This window comes from Scyliorhinus torazame, chromosome 11, assembly GCF_047496885.1.
Source record: "Scyliorhinus torazame isolate Kashiwa2021f chromosome 11, sScyTor2.1, whole genome shotgun sequence".
Classification (NCBI taxonomy): Eukaryota; Metazoa; Chordata; class Chondrichthyes; order Carcharhiniformes; family Scyliorhinidae; genus Scyliorhinus; species Scyliorhinus torazame.
The window spans coordinates 87598812-87626569 of NC_092717.1; the positions used below are offsets into that span (position 1 = coordinate 87598812).

Consider the following 27758-nt stretch of genomic DNA (forward strand, 5'->3'; position numbering starts at 1 on the left):
AAGAAGGACCCAGCTGGATGTGATGGGTGTCTTTCTACTTGCTCAGAACAGCAGGTTAAGTTCAAAGACATTGGATTCCAGCTGGCACATGAGCAGCTAAGCCAGCTGGTTGAGTCAGGTTAAAATTGTCCCTGTTTAACAAACAACGCCTCTTTGGGAGAAACAGATAAAACAGTTTGAATGGAAAACGGGTTGATGAATATGTCCATTCAATGTCATATACACTTGCACTGTTAATCATTCTTGGCAACTTTTGACTGTAAAAAACTTACAGTTAAAGAGTAGATTATAAATTGCCTTGTATTATTTTAATTAAATGATTCCTTATAGTAATTGAATTGTTTTGGATATATTTTGAATTGTGGCAGCTGCTCACAGAAACTTCAGTATTTATTGTCAAAATTATTGATTCAGTATAGGAAGAGGACTTATTCTCATGAAAACATTATACTGAGGGAGATATTTTAATTCAATAATTCCTGCTGTTAAAAATGTAAAGTAGTAGTCAGTTTTCTGCCTGGATTCTCATGGTTAAAAAGTGACAACCTTATGTAATTATATGTTTTCCAACTCATACTGTGTACCATGCACAGTTAGCACAGTAAAACACTGACAGTACACAGAGATTGTGCACAGCTGGTTGTGATACTAATCTTTTAGCACCACCCTTCATCTCTTTCTGTGAGCTTGAATTCAACCTAGTGAAATTGAGGGATGTTTTTCAACTGACTGATGTTAACAATTATGTCCAATACTCCCTGAAGATTTATAAATAGGAATGGAAAATTCTAAAGTACTTCAATTTGACATTCTTATTTACTGTATGAGAGACCCTGAACTGTGAGTAGTAGAAACGAAGCCCTGTTGATATAGTAAGGAAATGTATTTTATCATTTGAAATATTTTATTTTGGATATTGCAGTTCTTTTCAGGAAAATTAAACTGTCTTTCAGAACCTTGTATTGGAAACTGCATAATGTTTATGTCTCTTGAATTTTTGATTTCTAAATCCATTCTTGCAATTATTATTTTTTATTTGTTCATGGGACATGAAATGAATGAATGAAATGAAAATCGCTTATTGTCACAAGTAGTCTTCAAATGAAGTTACTGTGAAAAGCCCCTGGACCTGGACATCGCAGGCCAGGCCAGCATTTATTGCCATCCCTAATTGCCTTTGAGGGGGCAGTTAAGTGTCAACCACATTGCTGCTGTGGATTTGGAGTCACATGTAGGTCAGACCAAGTAAGAATGGCAGATTTCATGAATGAACCAGATGGGTTTTTACAACAATGAATAATTGTTTTATGGTCATCATCAGACTTCTAATTCCAGATTTTTATTGAATTCAAATGTCACCATCTGCAGTGACGGGATTTGAACGTGGATTCCCAGACATTACTCTGGGCCCCTAGTTTTCTAGTCCTGTGATGGGGCGGCATGGTGGCGCAGTGGTTAGCACTGCTGCCTACGACACTGAGGACCTGGGTTTGATCCTGGCCCCAGGTCACTGACTGTGTGGAGTTTGCACATTCTCCCCGTGTCTGCGTGGGCTTCACCCCCACAACCTAAAGATGTGCAGGGTAGGTGGATTGGCCACACTAAATTGCCCCTTAATTGGAAAAAAAAAAGAATTGGGTACTCTAAACGTATTTTAAAAATTAAAATAAAAAAACTAGTCCATTGACAATACTACTATGCCACCACCTCCCATAAGATTGAATACACTGGTACCTTCACAACTTCCCTCAAAAAGAATCTGTAATTAGCTTTAATTATGCTATTTGGTATATAATGTTCATTGAGTTGTGTTCCTCAACAATTTGAAAAGGAACTCTTGTGAGAAGCATAATTCAAACAACACCCTAGAATTACTTGGCATTGCCCCTGGATACAATAAATAAACAAATTAAGCCATGATCTTAGCCATAGACAACAAAGAAAATACTGATCATGCATGCTCTTGTACTTGGATGCATTACATAAGAACATAAGAACATAAGAACTAGGAGCAGGAGTAGGCCATCTGGCCCCTCGAGCCTGCTCCGCCATTCAATGAGATCATGGCTGATCTTTTGTGGACTCAGCTCCACTTTCCGGCCCGAACACCATAACCCTTAATCCCTTTATTCTTCAAAAAAACGATCTATCTTTATCTTAAAAACATTTAATGAAGGAGCCTCAACTACTTCACTGGGCAAGGAATTCCACAGATTCATAATCCTTTGGGTGAAGAAGTTCCTCCTAAACTCAGTCCTAAATCTACTTCCCCTTATGTTGAGGCTATGCCCCCTAGTTCTGCCTTCACCCGCCAGTGAAAAAACCTGCCCGCATCTATCCTATCTATTCCCTTCATAATTTTATATGTTTCTATAAGATCCCCCCTCATCCTTCTAAATTCCAACGAGTACAGTCCCAGTCTACTCAACCTCATCTCGTAATCCAACCTCTTCAGCTCTGGGATTAACCTAGTGAATCTCCTCTGCGCACCCTCCAGCGCCAGTACGTCTTTTCTCAGATAAGGAGACCAATACTGAACACAATACTCCAGGTGTGGCCTCACTAACACCTTGTACAATTGCAGCATAACCTCCCTAGTCTTAAACTCCATCTCTCTAGCAATGAAGGACAAAATTCCATTTGCCTTCTTAATCACCTGTTGCACCTGTAAACCAATTTTTTGCGACTCATGCACTAGCACACCCAAGTCGCTCTGCACAGCAGCATGTTTTAATATTTTATCATTTAAATAATTATCCCTTTTGCTGTTATTCCTACCAAAATGGATAACCTCACATTTGTCAACATTGTATTCCATCTGCCAGACCCTAGCCCATTCACTTAACCTATCCAGATCCCTCTGCAGACTTCCAGTATCTTCTGCACTTTTTGCTTTACCACTCATCTTAGTGCCGTCTGCAAACTTGGACATATTGCCCTTGGTCCCCAACTCCAAATCATCTAGATAAATTGTGAACAATTGTGGGCCCAACACTGACCCCTGAGGGACACCACTAGCTACTGATTGCCAACCTGAGAAACACCCATTAAACCCCACTCTTTGCTTTCTATTAATTAACCAATCCTCTATCCATGCTAATACTTTACCCTTAATGCCATGCATCTTTATCTTATGCAGCAATCTTTTGTGTGGCACCTTGTCAAAGGCTTTCTGGAAATCCAGATATACCACATCCATTGGCTCCCCATTATCTACCGCACTGGTAATGTCCTCAAAAAATTCCACTAAATTAGTTAGGAACGACCTGCCCTTTATGAACCCATGTTGCGTCTGCCCAATGGGACAAATTCCATCCAGATGCCTCGCTATTTCTTCCATGATGATAGATTCCAGCATCTTCCCTACTACCGAAGTTAAGCTCACTGGCCTATAATTACCCGCTTTCTGCCTACCTCGTTTTTTAAACAGTGGTGTCACGTTTGCTAATTTCCAATCCGCCGGGACCACCCCAGAGTCTAGTGAATTTTGGTAAACTATTATTAGTGCATTTGCAATTTTACTGGCCATCTCTTTTTGCACTCTGGGATGCATTCCATCAGGGCCAGGAGATATGTCTACCTTTAGCCCCATTAGCTTGCCCATCACTACCTCGTTAGTGATAACAATCATCTCAAGGTCCTCACCTGTCATAGCCTCATTTCTATCAGTCACTGGCATGTTATTTGTGTCATCCACTGTGAAGACCGACCCAAAAAAACTGTTCAGTTCCTCAGCCATTTCCTCAGCTCCCATTATTAACTCTCCCTTTTCATCCTCTAAAGGACCAATATTTACCTTAGCCACTCTTTTTTGTTTTATATATTTGTAGAAACTTTTACGATCTGTTTTTATATTCTGAGCAAGTTTACTTTCATAATCTATCTTACTCTTCTTTTTATCTTTTTTAGTAGCTTTCTGTTGCCCCCTAAAGATTTCCCAGTCCTCTAGCCTCCCACTAATCTTTGCCACTTTGTATGCTTTTTCCTTCAATTTGATATTCTCCCTTATTTCCTTAGATATCCACGGTCGATTTTCCCTCTTTCTACCGTCCTTCCTTTTTGTTGGTATAAACCTTTGCTGAGCACAATGAAAAATCGCTTGGAAGGTTCTCCATTGTTCCTCAACTGTTTCACCATAAAGTCTTTGCTCCCAGTCTACCTTAGCTAGTTCTTCTCTCACCCCATTGTAATCTTTGTTTAACCACAGAACACTAGTGTTGATTTGACCTTCTCACCCTCCATCTGTATTTTAAATTCCACCATATTGTGATCGCTCCTTCCGAGAGGATCCCTAACTATGAGATCATGAATCAATCCTATCTCATTACACAGGACCAGATCTAGGACCGCTTGTTCCCTTGTAGGTTCCATTATATACTGTTCTAGGAAACTATCGCGGATACATTCTTTGAATTCCTCCTCAAGGCTGCCTTGACCAACCTGGTTAAACCAATCGACATGTAAATTAAAATCCCCATGATAACTGCTGTACCATTTATACATGCATCAGTTATTTCTTTGTTTATTGCCTACCCCACCATAATGTGACTTTCTCGCCTTACTATTCCTGATTTCCACCCAAATGGATTCAACCTTATCCTCCATAGCACCAATATCATCCCTTCCTATTGCCCGGATGTCATCCTTAAATAACAGAGCTACACCAGCTCCCTTACCATCCACTCTGTCCTTCTGAATAGTTTTTTTTTAATATGTTTTTATTCAGAATTTTTCAACAATATTTTCCACCATATAAACAAACCCCCCCCCCTCCCGTAACAAAGAAATGAAAGAAAGCTCGTGTGGCAAGACATGAACATGGCAAGTCAATGAGATACAGAACTTCGTACATAGGATTCTTCCCATACATGTCAGTTTCCGGATCATTCATGTATTTTCTTGCTCAAATGCCCCCCAGAGAAACCCCCCCTCCCCCCCTCCCCCTCTCCCGCCCCGGGTTGCTGCTGCTGGTGTCCGACCCTCATCTAACGCTCCGCGAGATGGTCTAGGAACGGTTGCCACCGCCTGCAGAACCCCTGCACAGACCCTCTCAAGGCAAACTTTATCCTCTCCAACTTGATAAACCCTGCCATATCGTTTATCCAGGCCTCCACGCTGGGGGGCTTCGCCTCCTTCCACATTAGCAAGATCCTTCGCTGGGCTACTAGGGACACAAAGGCCAGTATGCCGGCCTCTTTCGCCTCCTGCACTCCCGGCTCATCCACTACTCCAAACATTGCTAGCCCCCAGCTTGGCTTGACCTGGACTTTCACCACCTTAGATACTGTTCCCGCAACTCCCCTCCAGAACCCCTCCAGTGCCGGGCATGACCAAAACATATGGACATGGTTTGCCGGACTTCCTGAGCACCTCCCACATCTGTCCTCCACCCCAAAGAACCTACTCAGCCTCGCCCCCGTCATATGCGCTCTATGAACCACCTTAAATTGTATCAGGCTAAGCCTGGCACACGAGGAAGAGGAATTAACCCTACTTAAGACCTCTGCCCATAGCCCCTCCTCAATCTCCTCCCCCAACTCCTCTTCCCATTCACACTTCAGCTCCTCTACCAAAGCCTCCCCCTCTTCTTTCATCTCCTGGTATATCGCCGACACCTTACCCTCCCCGACCCATACTCCCGAAATCACCCTGGGAGTAGCGGAAATTCCCTCACCTGCCGCCTCACAAACGCCCTCACTTGCATATATCTGAAAGCGTTTCCCGGGGTAGCCCAAACTTCTCCTCCAGCGCCCCTAAGCTCGCAAATGTCTCGTCAATGAATAGGTCCCCCATTCTTCTAATCCCTGCCCGACGGCAGCTCTGAAACCCCCCGTCCATCCTTCCTGGGACAAACCGATGATTGTCTCTAATCGGGGACCTTACCGAGGCTCCCCTCGCACCCCTGTGTCGTCTCTACTGCCCCCAGATCTTTAGTGTTGCCACCACCACCGGGCTCGTGGTGTACCTTGCCGGCGAGAGCGGCAGCGGTGCCGTCACCAGCGCCCCCAGGCTCGTTCCTTTGCAGGACGCCATCTCCAGCCTCTTCCACGCCGCCCCCTCGCCCTCCATCATCCACTTACGGATCATTGCAACGTTGGCTGCCCAATAGTAACCACCCAAATTCGGCAGCGCCAACCCTCCTCTATCTCTGCTACGCTCCAGGAACCCCCTCCTTACCCTTGGGGTCTTGCTCGCCCACACAAATCCCCTAATGCTCCGACTTACCCTCTTAAAGAAGGCCTTAATAATCACAATTGGGAGGCATTGGAATACAAAAAGAAACCTCGGGAGGACCACCATTTTAACCGACTGTACCCTACCCGCCAGCGAGAGTGGCAGCATGTCCCACCTTTTAAAATCCTCCTCCATCTGTTCCACCAGTCGCGTCAAATTAAGTTTGTGCAGAGCCCCCAGCTCCTAGCTACCTGAATCCCCAAGTATCGAAAGCTCCTTTCCGCCCTCCTCAACGGTAGGTCGTCTATGCCTTTTCCTTGGTCCCCCGGGTGGATCACAAAGAGCTCGCTCTTTCCCACATTGAGCTTATAGCCCGAAAAGCCTCCAAACTCCTGTAGGATCTGCATTACCTCAACCATCCCCTCCACTGGATCCGCCACGTACAGCAACAGGTCGTCTGCGTACAGCGACACTCGATGTTCCTCTTCCCCTCGAACCACCCTCTTCCATTTCCCCGACTCCCTTAACGCCATGGCCAAAGGTTCAATTGCTAATGCAAACAGCAGTGGGGACAGGGGGCACCCCTGCCTCGTCCCTCGATACAACCGGAAATACTCCGACCTCTGCCGGTTCGTGACCACACTCGCCACGGGGGCTTTATACAGGAGCTTAACCCAACTAATAAACCCTCCCCCAAACCCAAACCTCCTCAACACTTCCCAGAGATACTCCCACTCTACCCGATCAAAGGCCTTCTCCGCGTCCATGGCTGTCACTATCTCCGCTTCTCCCTCCACCGATGGCATCATTATCACATTTAGGAGCCTCCGCACATTAGTATTTAACTACCTACCCTTTACGAATCCCGTCTGGTCCTCGTGAATCACCCCCTGGACACAGTCCTCAATCCTCGTGGCCAACATTTTTGCCAGCAACTTAGAATCTACATTAAGGAGTGAGATCGGTCTATACGACCCACATTGCAGTGGGTCCTTATCCCGCTTCAAAATCAAAGAGATCATCACCTCCGACATTGTCGGGGGCAGGGTCCCCCCCTCCCTTGCTTCATTGAAGGTCCTTACCAGCAACGGGGCTAACAGGTCTACATACTTCCTATAAAACTCCACCGGGAACCCATCTGGCCCCAGGGCCTTCCCTGCCTGCATGCTCCCCAGTCCTTTAACCAGCTCCTCCACCCCAATTGGCGCCCCCAAACCAACCACCTCCTGCTCCTCCACCCTTGGGAACCTCAATTGGTCCAAAAATCGCCGCATCCCCTCTTTTCCCCCTGGGGGCTGGGAGCTATACAGCTCCTCGTAAAAGGCCTTAAAAGCCTCATTTACTTTCCTCGAACTCTGCACCGTAGTTCCCCTGCCATCTTTGACTCCACCTATTTCCCTCGCTGCCGTCCTCTTACGGAGCTGATGTGTCAGCATCCGACTCGCCTTCTCCCCATATTCATATATAGCCCCCTGTGCCTTTCTCCATCGTGCCTCTGCCTTCCCTGTGGTCAACAGGTCGAACTCCGTCTGGAGACTTCGTCTCTCCCTGAATAGTCCCCCATCAGGAGCCTCTGCATAGCTCCGATCCACCCTTAAAATCTCCCCCACTAACCTCTCCCTTTCCCTGCCCTCTCTCTTCGCCCTAAGAGCCCTGATGGAGGTTAACTCTCCCCTGACCACCGCCTCCAGCGCCTCCCATACTACTCCCACCTGCACTTCCCCGTTGTCGTTGGCCTCCAGATACCTTTCGATACACTCCCGCACCCTCCCGCACACTTCCTCGTCTGCCAGCAGTCCCACATCCAACCTCCACAACGGGCGTTGGTCCCTCTCCTCATCCAGCTCTAGCTCCACCCAATGCAGGGCATGGTCTGAAATGGCTATGGCCGAATACTCCATTCCCTCTAATTTCGGGATCAGTGCCCTGCCCAGAACAAAGAAAATCTATCCGGGAGTAGGCCTTATGTACGTGGGAGAAAAAACAAAATTTTCTGGCCTGAGGCCTGGCAAATCTCCATGGATCTACGCCCCCCATCTGGCCCATAAACCCCCTAAGCACCTTGGCCGCAGCCGGCCTCGTCCCCGTCCTAGATCTGGAGCGATCTAATGCTGGGTCCAGCACCGTGTTAAAATCCCCACTCATTATCAGGCTCCCTACCTCCAGGTCTGGAATACGCCCCGACATCCGTTTCATGAATCCAGCATCGTCCCAATTTGGGGCATATACATTCACCAGTACCACCTCCGTCCCCTGCAACCTACCACTCACCATCACGTATCGGCCTCCCTTGTCCGCTACTATGTTCTTGGCCTCCAACGACACCCGCTTTCCCACCAGTATTGCCACCCCTCTATTCTTCGCATCCAGCCCCGAATGGAACACCTATCTTACCCATCCCTTCCTTAACCTGACCTGATCTGCCACCTTCAGATGTGTCTCCTGAAGCATGGCCACATCTGCCTTCAGTCCCTTTAGGTGCGCGAACACTCGGGCCCTCTTAACCGGCCCATTTAGGCCTCTCACATTCCACGTGATCAGCTGGATTGGGGGGTTACCCCCCTCCCCCGCCGACTAGCCATCTCCTATCTTAGGCCAGTCCCGTGCCCGCGCCTCCCGCACCCTCCAGTCCCCCACCTCTTCCATTTTTAATTCCCCCTCGGACAGTGCAGCAGCAACCCTAAAATCCCCCCCTCTCCCCATCCCCCCCTCCCCGCTAGATCCACATCTAGCTCTTTTGCTCCCCCATATTGCTTCCGTGAGTCAGCTGACTTCTGCTGACCCCGGCTTCCCCCGCCTTCCCGTTGATCTCCCCGTGTGGGAGTCTCTCCTCCTTCCCTTCCTCCCCCCCCCCCCTTTTTATGCACGGGAAAAGGCCCGTGCTTTCCTGAACCAGCCCTGCCCCCTGTGTCACAGCTCCTATTGCGGCCATTATCCCAGTTCCCTCATCCCCGAGTCTCACCTCCCTCAACATCCTCACATTCCCACATTCTCCATCATCATAATCTCGTCTACAGAAAAGAAAAAAGGATTTTTAGGAATTTTAACCAGAGCTCTACTCACATCCCCATCCATCATCCCACCCATGAAGTATTCTTTGCCCTTATTTACAACCCCCATATACAACCAACATCTCCCCCCCACAACCACATCCCCTCAGTTTGAGTCCAGTTTTTCCATCTGAATAAAGGTCCAAGCCTCTTCTGGCATTTCAAAATAATGGTGTCGGTCCTGATAAGTGACCCACAGGCTGCAGCATGCCGAACCTGACTCTTTTTTTATGCAGCCCGCCTTGGCCCAGTCGAAGCCAGCTCTCCTACTTGCCACCTCCGCGCTCCAATCCTGGTACACTCGGATCACCGCATTCTCCCATCTACTCCTCCGCACCTTCTTGGCCCATCTCAGCACGCTTTCTTTATCCATGAAGCGATGGAACCTTGCCACTATCGTCCTTGGTGGCTCATCAGCCTTGGGTCTCCTCGCCAGGACCCGGTGAGCCCCCTCCAACTCCAGGGGGGTCGGAGGGGCCTCCGCTCCCATCAGCGAATGGAGCATCGTACTCACATACGCCCCGGCGTCAGCTCCCTCCACTCCTTCGGGAAGACCCAGAATCCGGAGATTGTTCCTCCTCGACCTGTTCTCCAGGACCTCAATTCTCTCGGCCCACCTCCTGTGCACCGCCTCGTGCGCCTCCATTTTTACTGCCAGGCCCAGGATCTCGTCCTCGTTATCATTCATTTTATCTTTCACCTCACGAAGCTCCACCGCCTAGGTCCTCTGGGTCTCCTTCAGACCCTCAATCGCCAACAGCATTGGCGCCAGCACCTCCTTTTTAAGCTCCTCCACACAGCGCTTAAGGAACTCCTGCTTGTCCGACCCCCATGCTGCTCGATCTCCGCCCTCCGCCATCTTGCTTTTTCCCCCTCGTTTTTGCCGCTGCTCCACAGCCTCTTTTCTTGCCGCTCCACCACTGATCTCGGCCATATATTGTAAGGGGGGACCTTACTGCACCTTCCCACACGGGATCAGATCAAAAAAGCTCCGTTGGGGCTCCTCTAGTGAGCCCGAAAGTCCATTATCGCGGGAGCTGCCGAAACGTGCGGCTTAGCTCCGCATCGCCACAACGGGAAGTACCTACCGAATAGTTTGATACCCTTGGATATTTAACTCCCAGTCGTGACCATCCTTTAACCATGTTTCAGTAATGGCCACTAAATCATAGGCATTTACGATGATTTGCGCCATCAACTCATTTACCTCATTCCGAATACTACGAGCATTCAGGTAAAGCACACTTATGTTGGCTTTTATACCTCTGTTTTGAATCTTAACACCTCGATCAGTAACCTCTCCTAAGTTATATTTCCTCTTAACTTTTCTCCTAATTTTCCTTGTCATTGAACCCACATCTTGATGTAACAAGCTGCTGCGTCGCTTACCATTTATGTTTTTACTTTCCGTTTTATTCCTTTTAATATTACTGGGCCTATTCACTGAGCTCCCCTCAGTCACTATACCTTGTACTGTCGCCCTTTTTGATTGTTGACTATGGCTTCTCTGCCTTACACTTTCCCCCTTACTGCCTTTTGTTTCTGTCCCTGTTTTACTACCTTCCGACTTCCTGCATCGGTTCCCATTCCCCTGACACATTAGTTTAAACCCTCCCCAACAGCTCTAGCAAACACCCCCCTAGGACATTGGTTCCAGTCCTGCCCAGTTGCAGACCGTCTGGTTTGTACTGGTCCCACCTCCCCCAGAACCGGTTCCAATGCCCCATGAATTTGAATCCCTCCCTCTTGCACCATCTCTCGAGCCACGCATTCATCCTATCTATCCTGACATTCCTACTCTGACTAGCTCATGGCACTGGTAGCAATCCTGAGATTACTACCTTTGAGGTTCTACTTTTTAGTTTAACTCCTAACTCCCTGAATTCAGCTTGTAGGACCTCGTCCTGTTTTTTTACCTATATCGTTGGTGTTTATGTGCACCACGACAGCTGGCTGTTCACCCCCCCCCCCCCCCCAGAATGTCCTGCAGCCGCTCCGAGACATCCTTGACCCTTGCACCAGGGAGGCAACATACCATCCTGGAGTCTCGTATGCGTCCGCAGAACCGCCTGTCTGTTCCCCTTACGATTGAGTCCCCTATCATATAGCCATGCCATTCTTCTTCCTGCCCTGCTGCGCAGCTGAGCCAGCCACAGTGCCATGAACCTGGCTGCTGCTGCCTTCCCCTGGTGAGCCATCTCCCTCAACAGTATCCAAAGCTGTTTAACTGTTTTGCAGGGAGATGACTGCAGGGGACACCTGCACTGCCTTCCTACTCTTGCCCTGTCATCCTACTCTTGCTCTGTCTTTTGGTCACCCATTTTCTATCTCCCTCAGTAACTTTCATCTGCGGTGTGACCAACTCGCTAAAACTGCTATCCACGACATCCTCAGCATCGCGGATGCTCCAAAGTGAGTCCATCCGCAGCTCCAGAGCCGTCAAGTGGTCTAACAGGAGCTGCAACTGGACACACTTCTTGCACGTGAAGGAGCCAGGGACAGTGGACGTGTCCCTGAGCTCCCACATCGCACACGAGGAGCATGACATGGGTCTGGGATCTCATGCCATGTCTTAAATGTTAGGTTAACTTATACAACTACAATTCCAAAAAATGAAAGAAAAAAATAAAGAAATAAATTAGACAATGAAAAGAAAAACTACTTACCAGTCACTTACCAGGGTTAAAAAGCACCTCCTCCTCAACCAGCTTCGAATTCCCACCTAGCTTCAAATTCCCAAACTCACTCTTTGTTGTGTCTCACTCTGGCTGTGTCTTCATATTAATTACATATTAATTGTGAATATACATCAGGTTTAATGGACAATATGCTAGCTCATGTTATGGATTGCATAACTAATGGCTCACGTATATTCCAAGAACTTGGCTCATAATTTCCTTAAACATCTGTAACCCCTCTACTCCATCAATACATGTTCTAATAATGTATGATAGCAAATGTACAAACATAACTTTAGTGTTTATTTATTGTCTGATTAGAACTGTACTCTACAATTCCCATAAGACGACTCCATGACATTAATTGTGATGGGATTCTGTGTATTTTGAAGAATCTATGTTGCTATTTTAAAGCAGAAGTAGAGCAGAGTTGTATAAACCTTTGTCATTTTGTTTGCATAATTTTCATTGTGATCTTAAAAATATTGAATATTTTTTTGAGGGTTTAAGCTGCAAATAGCAAATGATGTTTACAAATGGCACTGCTTTGTTTTATTCATTCTTGGAATGACAAGGCCACCGTTTGTTATCCACCCTAATTGCCCTTGAGAAGGCGATGGTGAGCCCCTTCTTGATCCACTGCAGTCCATGTGATGTAGGTACACCTACAGTGCTGTTAGGAAAGGAGTTCCAGGATTTTGACCCAGTGGCAGTGATGGAACAGCGAGATATTACCAAGTCAGGGTTGCTTGCAACTTGATGGGGAACTTACGGATAGTGGTGTTCCTGTGCATCTACTGCCTATGTGCCTCTAGGTGGTAGCTGTTGTGGGTTTTGAAGTTGCTGTCAAAGGAACCTTGGTTAATTTTGCATTGCATCTTGTAGATGATACACACTCCTCCCACTGTGTGCCAGGGGTGATGGGAGTGAATGTTGAAGGTAGTGAATGGGGTGCTGATCAAGCTACTACTTTGTCTTGGCTGGCGTCAAATGTCTTGAGTTTTGTTGGAGCTTCACTCATCCAGGCAAGTGGAGAGTATTCCATCATACTCCTGACTAGTGCCTTGTCAATGGTGGTCAGGCTTTGGAGAGTCAGGAGGTGAGTTACTCACCGCAGAATTCTCATCCTCTGAACTGGCTCTTGAAGGCACAGCTAGTCCATTTAAATTTCTCATCAATGGCAAATTCCAGGTTGTTGATGGTGGGAGATTCCATGATGCTAATGACATTGAATGTCATAGAAAAATAGTTAGCCTCTCTCTTGTTGGAGATGGTAATTGTCTGGTATTTATATGGCATTTATAAATGCTACTTGCCACTTATTATGCAAAGTCTGAATGTTGGCCAGGTCTTGCTACATATGGACACGGACTGCTTCAGTATTTGAGGGGTTGCGTGCGAATGGTACTAAACACTGCAATCATTAATAAACATCCCCACTTCTGAGCTTATGTTGTGGAGAAGGCCATTGATGAAGCAACTGAAATGCTTTGCCAAAGCCACTATCCTGAGGAATTCTTGCAGTGATGTTATGGGGCTGTGATGGTCGGCCTCCAACCAGCACAACCACCTTCCTTTGTATTATGTATGACGGTGTGGAGTTTTCTCCATGATTTCCATTGACCTCTTCGTAAGGATTTCTGTAGAAGGGACATTTTGATAAACAAAGTGGTTTAAGCCCGGCTATTGATAAACTTAGTGACAAAGAATACTCCAGCACAGTCTCTGCCAACATTACAAATTAGCAATTATGGGAGTGTACCTCTGCACATGTATGAGAGAACATTGTTGATCCATGTCAGTGAGATTTATGTTGGCCTAAGGATACGCATTTCAGACTGAGAATTCCAGTATGGCTTGTTTGGTTACCGGACCAGACACCAACACTTGGTGGCGTAACGGACAAGACCCCCAAACATTTTGTTTTTAATTTGTAAATCTGTGAAGAAAGGATACTTCACCCCAGGAACGATGACTGTGACCAATCGGTATCTTTTACGTTAAAACAAACTTTAATTTAATCAGAGAATTAACTACATTATCTTCCCTCCTCTCTCTCTTTTCTGCCCCAAAACATGGAGACTGAAAGTCTATTCACTGTCCTTGCCTTTGTTTCTAGGTGTGGAAGTCTCTTGATTTTGCTCTACCTATTTCCATGGTAATCAAGCCACGTGGCATATTGTCAGACAGAGTTATGCAACCACCGACCAACCCCAAGGTATTCTGTTTTATCTGGAATTAACAAGATAGTCCAAATTAGTAATCATCTTATAAAACCTCACCTTCATAACAAAGGCTTCATGATTTAGGTGTCCTTAAGTTACTCAGCAGCCCAATCTTGGAGTCACAGATCTTTAAGCAGAGAAGACAAGTTATTCTGAGGAAGGGGGTTAGGGGTGGGTCTGCAGCCAGGGTTCTGCTCTCCGTCCTTCTGTTTTCATTTCTTCTCATGTTAGAGTTTATGTAGACAATTTTCCCAGTGTGTTGCAGCTTCTTGGCTGAGATGCCACCATGTGGCACAGTTTGCAGCAATTCCCACGCACCATTGCAAATTCTCCCCCTTTTCCATGATGTCTTCAGGGTGTTCTTAAAATGTTTTCTCTGTCCTCCATGAGATTGTGTGCAATTCTTAAGTTATGAAAAGAGGAACTGCTTAGCAAGCCAATTATTTAGCATGCAGGTGCAGTGTCCAGACCAAGGGGTGGAAATTCTCCAGTTCCCAGAGGTTACCCATGTCTCACTGTCTTAAAGAAGACAATGACAACAAAAACTCTCTAGCCTGAAGCCTTTGCCCTCTTATGTGGATAGAGGCATAAGCACCTCTTGTCCTCTAATGGCGATTTCAGTTGTTGAAGACCTGGTTGTGCAATTTTGTGCAAGGCTGCATTGGCACAGCTGTCTCTGTGCTGGATCTCCTCTTTAAGGGGGGGTAACCTTTTAACAAAGGTAATTGCTGAGATATGAGAAGTATTCAATGACTTCTAAAGTCTCCCTAAAAAATAACAATAGCTGGAGATACAGGTACTTGTCCGGGAGGGGGAAAGGAAAACTAGTGGGGTTTCTTTTGTCTTGTTGACATTGATGTGACATTGAGTGAGAGTCCAACCCATTTCTATGTGGACTTGGTGAGGTTGAGGATAGTATGATTGTGGTTTGCAGTGTAGGCCACAACTGCAAAGTTGTTGGTATATTCCAAGTTATGGATATGAAAGCCCTGAAATGAGCTTCTCAGGAACTTGCAAAATATAACATCAATGTTACTGCTCTCCATGAAACCCGACTCCATATTGAAGGCCATGAAATCATAGAATAGTTACATTGCAGAAAGAGATGTTAAGGACACAGATGATGGTAAATGCCGATTTTCTCAAAATAATAATAATAATCTTTATTAGTGTCACAAGTCGGCTCACATTAACACTGCAATGAACTTACTGTGAAAATTCCCTAGTCACCACATTCCGGCACCTGTTCGGGCACACTGAGGGAGAATTCAGAATGTCCAAATAACCTAACAGCACATCTTTCGGGACTTGTGGGAGGAAACCGGAGCACCCGGAGGAAACCCACGCAGACACGGGGAGAACATGCAGACTCCACACAGACAGTGACCAAGCCGGGAATCAAACCTGGGACCCTGGCGCTGTGATGCAGCAGTGCTAACCACCATACCGCCGATCCCGGAAATGAAACTTGAAACAACAGCTGTCAATTGTATTTTTGCAATTTGGTATACTGTAAGGAGAGGTTTGAAATTCAGAGAATGATGTCCCAGGCATTTGTGATGATTTTAATAAAATAAGTGTTTATTAAGAAATAAAATAAACAACAAAAAGTAAGCTAGAAGTACACTTAAGTAAGTGTGGTGAATGTAAGGATTTCAGATACATTGTATGATATGCAGTTGGTGCAGTTAAAAACCAGGGTTAGTGTGTGTATGACTGCTCAGTAGTGTCTTTTTAAAATCCTGGTTTGCAAGGCAGCCAGGCTTTGTGGCTACAAGGAATGTAATTAAAACATTGTGAAAGTTTGGGTGAATGGTCTTTTGTTTATATTAAGAGGGTTCCCTGGTGGATGGATAAATAGAGACAATGTGTTCAGTGTAATAGGATGATGTAGTTAATTATCATAGAATTATCATAGAATTTAAAGTGCAGAAGGAGGCCATTCGGCCCATCGAGTCTGCACCGGCTCTTGGAAAGAGCACCCTACCCAAGGTCAACACCTCCACCCTATCCCCATAACCCAGTAACCCCACCCAACACTAAGGGCAATTTTGGACACTAAGGGTAATTGATCATGGCCAATCCACCTAACTGGGAGGAGCCAGGGGCTGAAACAGTCCCTGGAGTTTGAGTTTAGTTTTAGATTGGGATGCGAAATGAAGACAAGCAGAAGCTGTCAATGCATTTCAGTTAAAGATCTGTCTGTGGACAGACCAGCGGTTTCTTTCCAAGCAGTTCAGTTAAACATTTGCCTGGAAACAGGGTAGGCAGTTTAAACAGTAGGTTGAGGCAGACAGACATCTGCAGCCAGTTCCTGAAGGACATTACTTTTCAAAGGGATTTAGCCAAGCCATTTCTTTACAGAAAGCATTCCTGAGTCAGCTAACTGTATTTTAAAGTGGTATTTTGGCTTGAGATGAGTATTGTTTGAGTAGAAGTAAAGATAGCAATTAAGGGTTATTGTGTAGTTGTATTGATAATCATTGTTTAACTGGCAATTGAAAGCTATTTGTATTTATAAGGTTAAAGTTATTTATACTGCATTAGTAACAAAGATTGTTTTAATATAATGTATCCCGATTTGTGCATGAAATCACTCCCAGAGCAAAGTATCCTTTCCTCACAGTCTTACGTTAAATAAAGTATTGGGGTTTCTGTCCGGTGTCCTAGGAACTGCTGGGATCTGGCCCGGGATCATAATACTAAGACAATGGCTATACAGTATCACTAATTTTAAACAGTTGCAAACAATCTTAACTTCACTACCTTCAGAGCTAACTCTCTCCAAATCATTCCACAACATTTTATAGATTTTAAAACGTGCCTCAACCTAACAGTTACCACACCAGGCAGTAACATCTCTTTAGGATTGCTTCTGAGGTGAAACAAGCAGCTTGCTTTTCAAAACAGGCTTTCTTCGCAGACGTTGCTTGCTGGGAGTTCCACAGCTGTTCCTGCTGTTGGCCGGAGTCTAAAAAACAGCACCCTTGCATGGGTTTAATCATCTCCTTAAATACAGGGTGGATTCTTCGCCCCGCCACATTTCTGTCCCGACCCGCTGGCGGGATACTCCGTTACGCCCACCGGTCAATGGTGTTTCCCATTGTGGGGCAGCCCCACGCGGTCGGGAAACCACAGGGCACCGCAAAACGGAGAATCCCGCAGTTTTCCCTTTGACTTTACATTGTCTGACCTAACGTCTTTAGAAGTCAGGCTTAATTACCTTTGTTTCTTGATTTTAGCTTTTAAAGTGTAAATACGAAGAACACACCTTATGAATGCTTCTTCACTCCTCTCTTTCACACCTTGTATATTCTTCCTTCGAAACCCTTAACAATTTATGTAAACCCATTCATGTTCTGTCCTCCATTGTTACCACCTTGCCTTAGGTAAACATCTGTTCCAGTGTTGCTAAATACATCAACATATCCAAGGCACGAGTTCCATTAACACAGCCACATTGGGTGGCATGTGGCGCAGTCGTTAGCACTGAGACAGCAGCGCTGAGGACCCGGGTTCGAATCCAGGCCCTGGGTCACTGTCCATGTGGAGTTTGCACATTCTCCCCATGTCTGCGTGGGTTTCACCCCCATAACCCAAAGATGTGCAGGTTAGATGGATTGGCCATGCTCAATTGCCTCTTAATTGGAAAAAAAATAATTGGGTGTTCTAAATTTAAAAAAAAAACACAGCCACATAGTCCCTGCCTTAATTATTTTAAATTTCCCCCCCGCCGTTTTAAAAATAATAATAATCGCTTATTGTCACAAGTCGGCTTCAATTAAGTTACTGTGAAAAGCCCCGAGTCGCCACATTCCGGCACCTGTTCGAGGAGGCCGGTACGGGAATTGAACCCGCGCTGCTGGCATTGTACTGCATCGCAAGCCAGCTGTTTAGCCCACTGTGCTAAACCAGCCCGTAAAATATATAACCAGCAGAAAATATTCTAACTTCTTGGATTTCCCTGATCTTTTCATGTCACCAATACTTTGCTGACAGAGGTCATTCAGCCCATGGTGTCTGCTCTGGCCAAAAAAAGAATAATTAACTAGCCGTTCATTTTAATTCCATTTTCCAGCATCTTGTAGGTTCCAGCACTTCAGATGCGATCCAGGTACTGAGCATTCCAGCCTCAACCCGCGTAGACAGCGAATTGTGGGTGCACGCCATCCTCTCAGTGGAAGCATTTCCCTCATCCCCTCTAATTCTTCTAACAATCACCTTCAATCTATGCCCCCTGGTAATTGACCCCTCAGCTAGGGAAAACTAGTTTATGGGTGCTTATGCTCCCACACTTGATTCTACTGATGAAACCAATTAATTCTTTTCTGCAGGTATGGGTTCTGGACACACAGCCATCTAAGACTCTCCGAAAACTTTTTCACCCAGAGGGTGATGAGAATCTGGAACTCACTGCCTGAAAGGGTGGTGGAGGTGGGAACCCTGACAACATTTAAGAATCGTTTAGATAAGCACTTGAAACACCATAGCACACAAGACTGCGGACCAAGTGATGGAAATGGAATTAGAATAGATAGGTGCTTCATGGCCGTCAGAGATATGATGGGCCTCAGGACCTCTTTGTATGCTTGGAAAACTTTATGACTCTATGACTAAAAAGACTTCCCTGTCTACCCTAGCTAGGCTACCTCAATTTGCCTCCTCTGTTATAAGGAAAAGAACCTTAGCCTATCCAATCTCTCCTCATAGCTGCAATTTTCCAGCCCTGGTAAGATTCTTGTAAATATCCTCTGTTCTCTTTCTCCAGAGCAATTACGTCCTTCCTGCAATGTGGTGACCAGAACTATACCCAAAATTCCAGCTGCCTGATACAGTTAAACGCATTGCACCATACTCAGTGACACACTTTCCTCTCTCTTGCAGCATCAAGGGATATGGGAGGAAGGCAGGATCAGGGCACTGAACTTGATGATCAGCCATGATCATAATGAATGGTGGAGCAGGCTCGAAAGGCCATATGGCCTCCTCCTGCTTCTGTTTTCCATGTTTCTATGTGACTTCTAGAAGAGGAAACTAAACGAGAATCATCATATCCATAGAAACAGAGAATCTCTCTCTCTCTCTCTCTTTCTCTCTCTCCCTCTCTCTATATTTATGTCTATATATATGGTCTGGAAGGGCACAATCAGGAAAGAATAATAACTGTTTCCTCTTCATCAACTGTGCTGAAGATGAGCTCACCATTGCAAACACAATAATTTGTGAGAAAGATAATTACAAGACAAAATGGAAATGTCCCTGATCCAAGCTTAGATATACCATTGTCCAAACCTGGGATAGCAAAGAGCTGCACATCACCTGAGCCATTCAGTAATTATGGCACAAAAGGACATCATTCTGTCCCCTGAATCCATGCCAGCTCTCTGTAGACCAATTCAACCAGTCCCATTCCCCTGCTCTATCTCTGTAACGCAGCAAGTTTAATTCCCTGAAATATTCATACAATTTCCTTCTGAAATCATTAACTCTCTCCATTTCTGTCATCCTCGTAGGCAGAGTTCCAGCTCATTAACACTCACTGAATTAAAAAGTTCTTCCTCACATTCCACCCCCACCCTAGATCTCTTGACCAAAAGCTTAAAACATGTCCCCTAGTCCTTGTACAATGAGCACGTGAGGAACTTTTCCATGTCTACATTGTTCGAACCTAACATAATCTTTTGTTCTCTTTTACGTATATGTTGTACAGTAATTTACTATCACAGAAACTTCCATTTCTCTAGTGCCCTTCATGACCTCGCGATGCTTTCCGTCCAATTAATCTTTTTTTGTAGTGTAATCATTGTTGCAAAATGTGTAACCAATTTGCACACAGGATCCCACAAACAGCAATAAGCTAAATACCCAGGTAATCTGTTCTTGAGTGTTTTAAAGATAAATATTGACCAGGAGACCACAGGAAGACTGGTGGTCTTCTTCGAAGTGACATGGGATCTTTTGCCTAAGAGGACAGCTGGGTCTCAGGTTAGCTTCTCATTGAAAGACTGCCTCTGACATTGCAATCCACCTGCTTTGGTGTTGTACTGAAGTGCCAGAAGAATTATGTGTGCACATTTTGGAGCGCAGCTTAAACTCATGTCTTCTAAGGCAGGATGCTATATCTGACCAAAGTCCCCACTGAATGGGGCAGAGATAGGGGACAGCAGTAATATTTCAGATTTGAGTACTGTCTTGGGGGAGGGGGTAAGTTCTGTTTTTCAAAGGTCATTCCAGTGAAATATTTAACTGCTAAAAATGTTGATGCTGTACAAAGTGGATAAAATGAGTAACAAGTTGTTCGATGGAGACATTGCTTAATTTTGTGTCATTCTTCCACTATTTCATTTCGCTGTGGGACACTGAAAATATCCAAATGTATGTTTTTTTTTCAAAAACTAAATCATTGTAGTTTGTTTTGGAAAAAAAAGCAAAGCCGTCCACTTGGGTTAAATAGAAAGTGCCTGAATACCAGGGTATTGGACCTGAATGTGGGTGGGTTTAACATGAATCTGAGTGGCTCATGGGCGTGACTGACGCGCGAATGTGGGTGATTTGGATATGTAGGTGTGCTGAAGGGTAAACAAGTGCTGCCTGATGTGTGAGTGAGTCCCAGTCAGGCCATGCCAGGCCAGCCTTTGCCCCACACCCTCACTGCCCACTCCAGCCGCGGTGCCACGTGTGCTGTCACCTCTGCAGCAGCAGCACGCATGCGCCTAATGTATCTCTTTTCATCCCAAATGACAGGTTCCAGGAGGAAGAGGCGGGATGGGACCGTTCAATGAATATCATAAGGTAATGTCGCTTTATCATTCCTCCCTTAGCTTTAGGAGGGGCTGGCCATGCCTGAATGGATCAAATGCAACCTGGAGTTAAACTCTGCGTATAAAAGGCGACTTGGGTGTGACGGGCGGTTCTGGCATTTTCCTGTTGTTTTTGGCTAAGTGACATTAGCGTCAACGCGCTGGTAAGAAGGTTGCACTTTCAGTGCTGTTTTGTGGGGCGGGCAGATGATGGGTTTAGCCAGCAAACGGGTTGCGCAATGAGTGAGGTCATGAGAGAGCGTTTTCTGCTGTCTCCATGGTTTGTGATGGGGGAGTTAGAGAGAGAGAAATTTGTATTCAGAAGCGGCAGGCAGCGAAACTAGGGGGTGTCTCTCTTCGAGGCAGTGCGCCCTGATCACCATGTCTGACAGTGAAACTGACAGCAGCAGACAGGGCTGCAGACACACAGAGCTGGCTGCCCTTTAGCTGCAAACCTCCTGCCGGCATGGAGCAGGTACCGTTCTCTCTCTGCTATTTCGGTCGGGTGGGTCGGTGGGGGTAGGTGTGTGTGATTTGCTTTAGATACAGGATCCAAATCAATAACCGACACGTTTTCTGTTGGGTAGGATCAGAAGGTGCGGGAGAAGCGAAGTCCACGCAGTCGCATCCCGAGACCGGTTCTCCGCCCTTATCCCCACATCCAGAAGGGATCGCCCTCGTCCGAATCCCCCTTGTCCGAGGAGGAGAGTCGCGATTACGACCTGAGCTCTGGGCAGTCGCGGAGATCCACCACCGTCAGCAGCATCAGTTTCTGTTCAGGTACCTTGTGCTGACGAATGAGTATTAATTTTCCATGCGATATTGATATTCCCTGCAGACATGCTCTCTTCTTCCGCCCCAGTTCATGACGAAGCGTCTGTTTATCTGGAACCTATTCCCTGTCACTTGTTTACAGATTGATTTTTTTAAAAAAGGCTGTCCCAGTTAGCGCTTTGTGGCTGTACTGCAGCCTTTGCAATCCGCAGGACCGCTGCCAAGGTCAAGATAAAGTGATATCAGATAACATGTTGGAAGGGCTCTGAAAGAGGGAGGACCACAGAGGCAAAATGTTATTGGTTACGACTCCAGTTTCAACAGCTTGAGACAATGGAGTGTTTTTTTCCCCCCTTAACCGTACGGTGTGATGTAGCTGATATCCACCCTACATTTAATCGGGGACTGTTATGAAATGATTTGGCAAACTTTTTTTTGTTTGCCTCTTACAGCCATCATTCTCGTTGATCTGGTTTCCTGAATGGAAAAAAAAGCAAATGAGTGGGCAGATGGAATATAATGTGGAAAAATGTAAATTTGACCACTGTTGGTAGAAAAAAACAGAAATGCAGAGTATGTTAAAAATGATACAAGGTTGGGAAACATTGATGTCCAAAGGGACCTGGATACTCTTGTTCATGAGTCACTGAAAGCTAACATGTACACGCAGCAAGCAATTTAAAAAGCAAGGGGCATGCTGGCTTTTAATGCAAGAGGATTTGAGTACAGCAGTAAAGATGTCTTGCTGTAATCACGTGGAGCCTCAGTAAGACTGCACCTGGAATATTGTATACAGTTTTGCTTTCATTAGCTAAGGAGGGATATTCTGGCCATTAGTGGGGTGCAATGACAGTTTATCAGGCTGATTCCTGGAATGTTGGGATTGTTCTATGAGGAGAGATTGAAATGAAATGAAAATCACTTATTGTTACAAGTAGGCTTCAAATGAAAGTTATTGTGAAAAGCCCCTAGTCACCACATTCTGGCACCTGTTCGGGGAGGCTGGTACGGTGAGGGGCCTGGGCCTATGTTCTGCAGAGTTTATAAGAAGAATACATGATCTCAGTGAGACATACATATACTTCTTACAGGCTTGACAAGGTAGATGTGGAAAGGATGTTTCCCCTGGCTGGGGGGTCTAGAATCAGGTGACTCAATCTCAGAATGAGGGATAGGCTATTTAGAACTGAGATCAAGAGGAATTTCTTCAATCAGAGGGTGGTAAATCCTTGGCATTCTCTATCCCAGAGGGTTGTGAGCCAATGAGTATGTTCAAGACAGAGATCGGTGGATTTCTAGACAGTACATCATGGGATATGGAGATAGTGCAGGAAAATGGCTTTGAGATAGAAGAGCAGCCATAATCTAATTGAATAACAGAGCAGCCTCAAAGGGCCGATTGGCTAACTCGTGCTCTGATTTTCTATGTTCCCATGTTGCTATTATAACATAAAAAGACCGTAGCGTATGCTGTTGGGAAATGTATCTGATAGTGTGAAGATAGATTCTGAGCACCATTTTTCTCAGTGACATTAAATTTTCATATTTTTTTAGCTATGGGAATTGATTCTATTACTCAAATCAATCATCTTGGACAAAGATTACAGCCACAATGTGGAAATTTAAGCCTAAGAGGGGATGGGTTTGAGCTTGGTGGTGGGGCGGGATGTTTGTTAAAGCCTGAAAAATCCGTTTCATAACTGAAACTCACTCCAACCCACCCATTTCAGCATTCACAAAGTCTGGAACATCCAGCAGTGGAAAAATCTGTTCCAAGGAGACTCCAGTATGATAAAGAGACTGTGAGCCTCAATGACATTCCAATTTTAGACTCTAACTCTGGTTGGCTGGGTTTGCCAAGCAGGAGACCCAGAAGCCTCATTGAAATACCGATTACAGACTTCAATATATTTAAAAAAGCAAATTGATTAAAGCCCATGCAATATTTTTAATTCCCTTCAAGTACCTAATTCCTTATAAACGCATTTATATTGATAACTCCACATCAAAAACAGAAAATTCCGTTATAATCGCCTGGAACTATCAATCAAACTGAATTTACAGATCTTGCAATGTAATAATGATTGTTTGTGGAAGCAGTGAAGAGTTGTAATCCTATAATGGTTGCCTTCAGGCTTATGTCAACAAGTGTCTATTGGAATTATGAGCAATGTTTCTTTTCAACAGTGAGTCACAGCAGGCTGTATTTTCTTTCAAAATTTAAAGGGTAGGGGACCTAAATGACTTGGAAGCTTAATGGTTCCACAGACCTTATCCACCTTCTGCACACATCTGTGACTACTGTTGACCATCCCAAAGGGGTACCTGAACCTTTCCAATAGAATATCTGATCTCTCCAAAGAAGATCTCTTTGGTGGGTTCAGACCTTTTCTTTAAATTTCTAAAGCCGGCAAGTCAGAAACCTGGCTTCTGATTGAATGCAGCCACTCTTTTAAATGTGCCTCTGTCTCTGTAAGCCACAGATGGGTGAAGTATGTCCTTCCCCATTCTCCCCTGGCGCTCCCTGAAAAAATGATGGGTGTCAGATTTGGGGATGAAACCTCCAAAATTGAGACTGCGACACATCTGGGCTAAGGAGTGAAGCCCTCTGTCCTCTCAAAAATTTGGGCTTGAATGCTGTCTGTCACTTTGTGTGGCATCAGAGTCCAAAAAGCAAGGGGAAATAGATTTAAATTAAATTAATTATCTTTTGGGTGTGCTACTTCAAAAAGAAAGCACACCTTTATACAACTCATAGCCTTGGAATCAACAGTTACTTTTAAATAGCAATTGTATTAAAATGTCATCCAATTCTGAACTAGTCCATTAACAAAGACATTTATTATAGAGTATAGGCTGCTGCTTCTAATTTAACTGCTTAGCCGGTACATAGAATGGATGTCTCTAAAGGTTGGCCTGTTTTGTAAATTTACAACTTCCATAATGAGAAGCTATATACACTAAATATTGAATAAAGCTGTCAAATACCATGAGTAGCTTCATTACTCTGGCAATAACCTCAAAAATCTAAACTAAATGTTAAAGCAGAATTTTAAAATTATCATTCATATTTATCTCTAATTCACCTGCTCCCTTGTTTTAAACTTCTACTTTTTCAATAATCTAACCACCCTAAATTTTTATGCCATTTTCCTAAAAATACTGTTTTCCCCTGTTTCTCATTTTCTATTTGAAGATACGCCAACTTCCAGAATGTTGGGTGTTCGTTGGTTGAAAATCTAATCTCTAGACAGGAACAAACCGGACTGACGTCCATGTGCTTCATCCAACACGAAGGGTTGATGAAGAACAGGCATACTTAGTGAGGGCATTCACATGTGTTAATTTGGTAAAATAAATGTAACAGTGGCACTGGTAAAGGTATGGGGCGTCATATCTTAGGCCGGGATTCTCCAGCACTTGCCGCCAAAGGGATCTTCCGATCCTACCGAAGGTGATCCCCGAGGCAGGTTCCCTGGTGGCATCGTGGCCAAGCCATACAAAACGCCATTGATCTCGGCAGGACTGGAAGATTCCGTCGGCAGCCAAAGGGGAGCCAGGCTGTTTCAACTTTGAATCTTCTGCTTAAAGGCACATCTCTGATTATGGGTCCACGGAAAAAAATAAAATAAAATAAGAGAAATGGGAACAAAGGAGATAAACAGGAAGGACTCTTACAGTGGGCAGAATGCCCCCCATACCTCTGTAGTGGGAGGTGGGTGAGGAGGGGAAAGTGCCCCCTCTGCTTTCGAGGTGGTGGGGGGGGGTGGCTCCGAAGTTTGTGGGGGTAGTCCTGCATGTCCGTGAGGGGGTTGGAGAAACTTATTTTACAGTCATTTAAAGGTGGCTCGATTAGGCCCCATCCTGCCAGACATAACCACCCCCTCAAATTCTCTATGCACTAAGTGGCAGAAAATCTGATCTGAAAACTCAGCTGTATTTCTGGAGAGAAGCCCACTGTTTTTCAGTCAGAGCCTTTTGGTAGTACAGAACATGAGTATTGCTGAAAAAATACATATTGCTGAAGCTTTTCATCTTGCACTCACCAGGACATTTGCAAGAATACCAATGCCAGAGGAAACAACCACTTTAGAAACAGCTGATTGGTTGGCAATTGGAATCTGATTGGCAGAGGTGTTGCCATGGAGAATGTAAATGGTGACTGACAATTAACTGCCAAGCATTGTTTGAAAATTTACATCAGGCAGCTTGACTCAGATTGATAAAGGCATTGTCACAGAGTCACAGAATCCCTACAGAGCTGAAGGAGGCCATTCGACCCATCGAGACTGGACCGGACCTCTGAAAGAGCACCCCCACCCTATCCCACGCAAAGGCAATTTGGCATAACCGATCCACCTAACCTGCACATCTTTTGACTGTGGAAGGAAACTGGAGCACCCGGAGGAAACCCACGCAGATATGGGGAGAAAGTGCAAACTCCACACAGTCACCTGGGGTCGGAAACAAACCCGGGTCTCTGCCACTGAGGCAGCAGTGCTTCCCACTGTACCAGCGTGCTGCCCTGTGGAATGAACCAGCAATGGCTTTCACTTTTTTTGAACAGCTGAATCAGGCACAATTTATATGCATGTTCTTTCTACAAAGTACAATGCTCTGCATATGTAGTTTCCAGTACATGCAAATGCACCACACTGCGAGTCCGACTAGCAATCTTAAATTGGTTGACAGCTGAATTTCTAGCATGCTGAGGATTATTTAGCAAATGTCTTCCAGTCGCTGAATCACATCTAATGTTGGTTACTGTGTTTTGAGTTTTGCAACACGGGCTTGTTGAGTACGGTCTGTACCTTCCCATTGCGAACAGTGGAAGGGACATGCTGTTTGATACAATCTGCCAGGCTTTGGGGCATTCAGTCTTGTGATGATTGATTACTGCACCTTTAATATAATGATCCCTTTAAGACCGTGTTTGGAACCCTGGGGGACTCCGCCTCCTGCTCCACCCCCCCAGTGAGCCATATATAAGTTAATGTTCAATGGGCAGTGTGCAGTGAGCACACTTCTTGGTTGCTGTCTGGTTCTCTGCTAATTAAAGCCTTTGTATTACTAATCATCTCTCGAGTTGTAATTGAGGGTATCTCAAGTCTACATACCAGCCATCACATTAACACTGAAATTTATATCCCACATTATTCACTTGTGTGATGGGCAGAACATCTTTTTGGCTTGACGGCAACATCACATTGGTGGCAAATACCATGTGTGCTGATACTGCACAGTTGCAGCGTGAAACAGCTAGCTTCACCTGTTGCTCAAAATTTTGAGATACCAGTCCTTCCAGAGGTATGTGAGGTAGATCAGGCATTTTTAAACTTCACACATATATGTTGGGCAATTGAAAAATAACATTTCTGTTTAATTTTAAAACACTTTCGTAATCTCCGTTCCCCACACAATACACCATTTTTCATTTAAGAGGCCATGTGAAGTCCCTAATCTTAACGTCCCAATGCTTGCCTTCATTGGCCGGGGCATTGAGTATAAGAATTGGCAAGTCATGTTGCAGCTGTATAGAACCTTAGTTAGGCCACACTTGGAGTATAGTGTTCAATTCTGGTCGCCACACTACCAGAAGGATGTGGAGGCTTTAGAGAGGGTGCAGAAGAGATTTACCAGAATGTTGCCTGGTATGGAGGGCATAAGCTATGAGGAGCGATTGAATAAACTCGGTTTGTTCTCACTGGAACGAAGGAGGTTGAGGGGCGACCTGATAGAGGTATACAAAATTATGAGGGGCATAGACAGAGTGGATAGTCAGAGGCTTTTCCCCAGGGTAGAGGGGTCAATTACTAGGGGGCATAGGTTTAAGGTGAGAGGGGAAAGGTTTAGAGTAGATGTACGAGGCAAGTTTTTTACGCAGAGGGTAGTGGGTACCTGGAACTCGCTACCGGAGGAGGTAGTGGAAGCAGGGACGATAGGGACATTTAAGGGGCATCTTGACAAATATATGAATAGGATGGGAATAGAAGGATACGGACCCAGGAAGTGTAGAAGATTGTAGTTTAGTCGGGCAGTATGGTCGGCACGGGCTTG

General features: G+C 45.3%; 1 protein-coding gene across 8 annotated transcripts in view; it reads left to right on the plus strand.

Moving 5' to 3' along the window:
* The window catches only part of LOC140385361 (syntabulin-like), a 194264-nt gene that overhangs the window by 46359 nt on the left and 120147 nt on the right, over window positions 1-27758 (plus strand). For 4 of the 8 annotated variants that reach the window (XM_072467438.1, XM_072467439.1, XM_072467437.1 and 1 more), the window contains 2 exons: window positions 20872-20919; window positions 21515-21707. In XM_072467438.1, coding sequence (XP_072323539.1) covers window positions 20893-20919; window positions 21515-21707 — 220 coding nt within the window. In that variant the 5' untranslated portion in view covers window positions 20872-20892. Of the gene's footprint in view, window positions 1-14041; window positions 14121-20871; window positions 20920-21191; window positions 21403-21514; window positions 21708-27758 lie in introns of those variants that run through there. The other 4 variants (XM_072467435.1, XM_072467436.1, XM_072467442.1 and 1 more) reach the window with 3 other exon arrangements.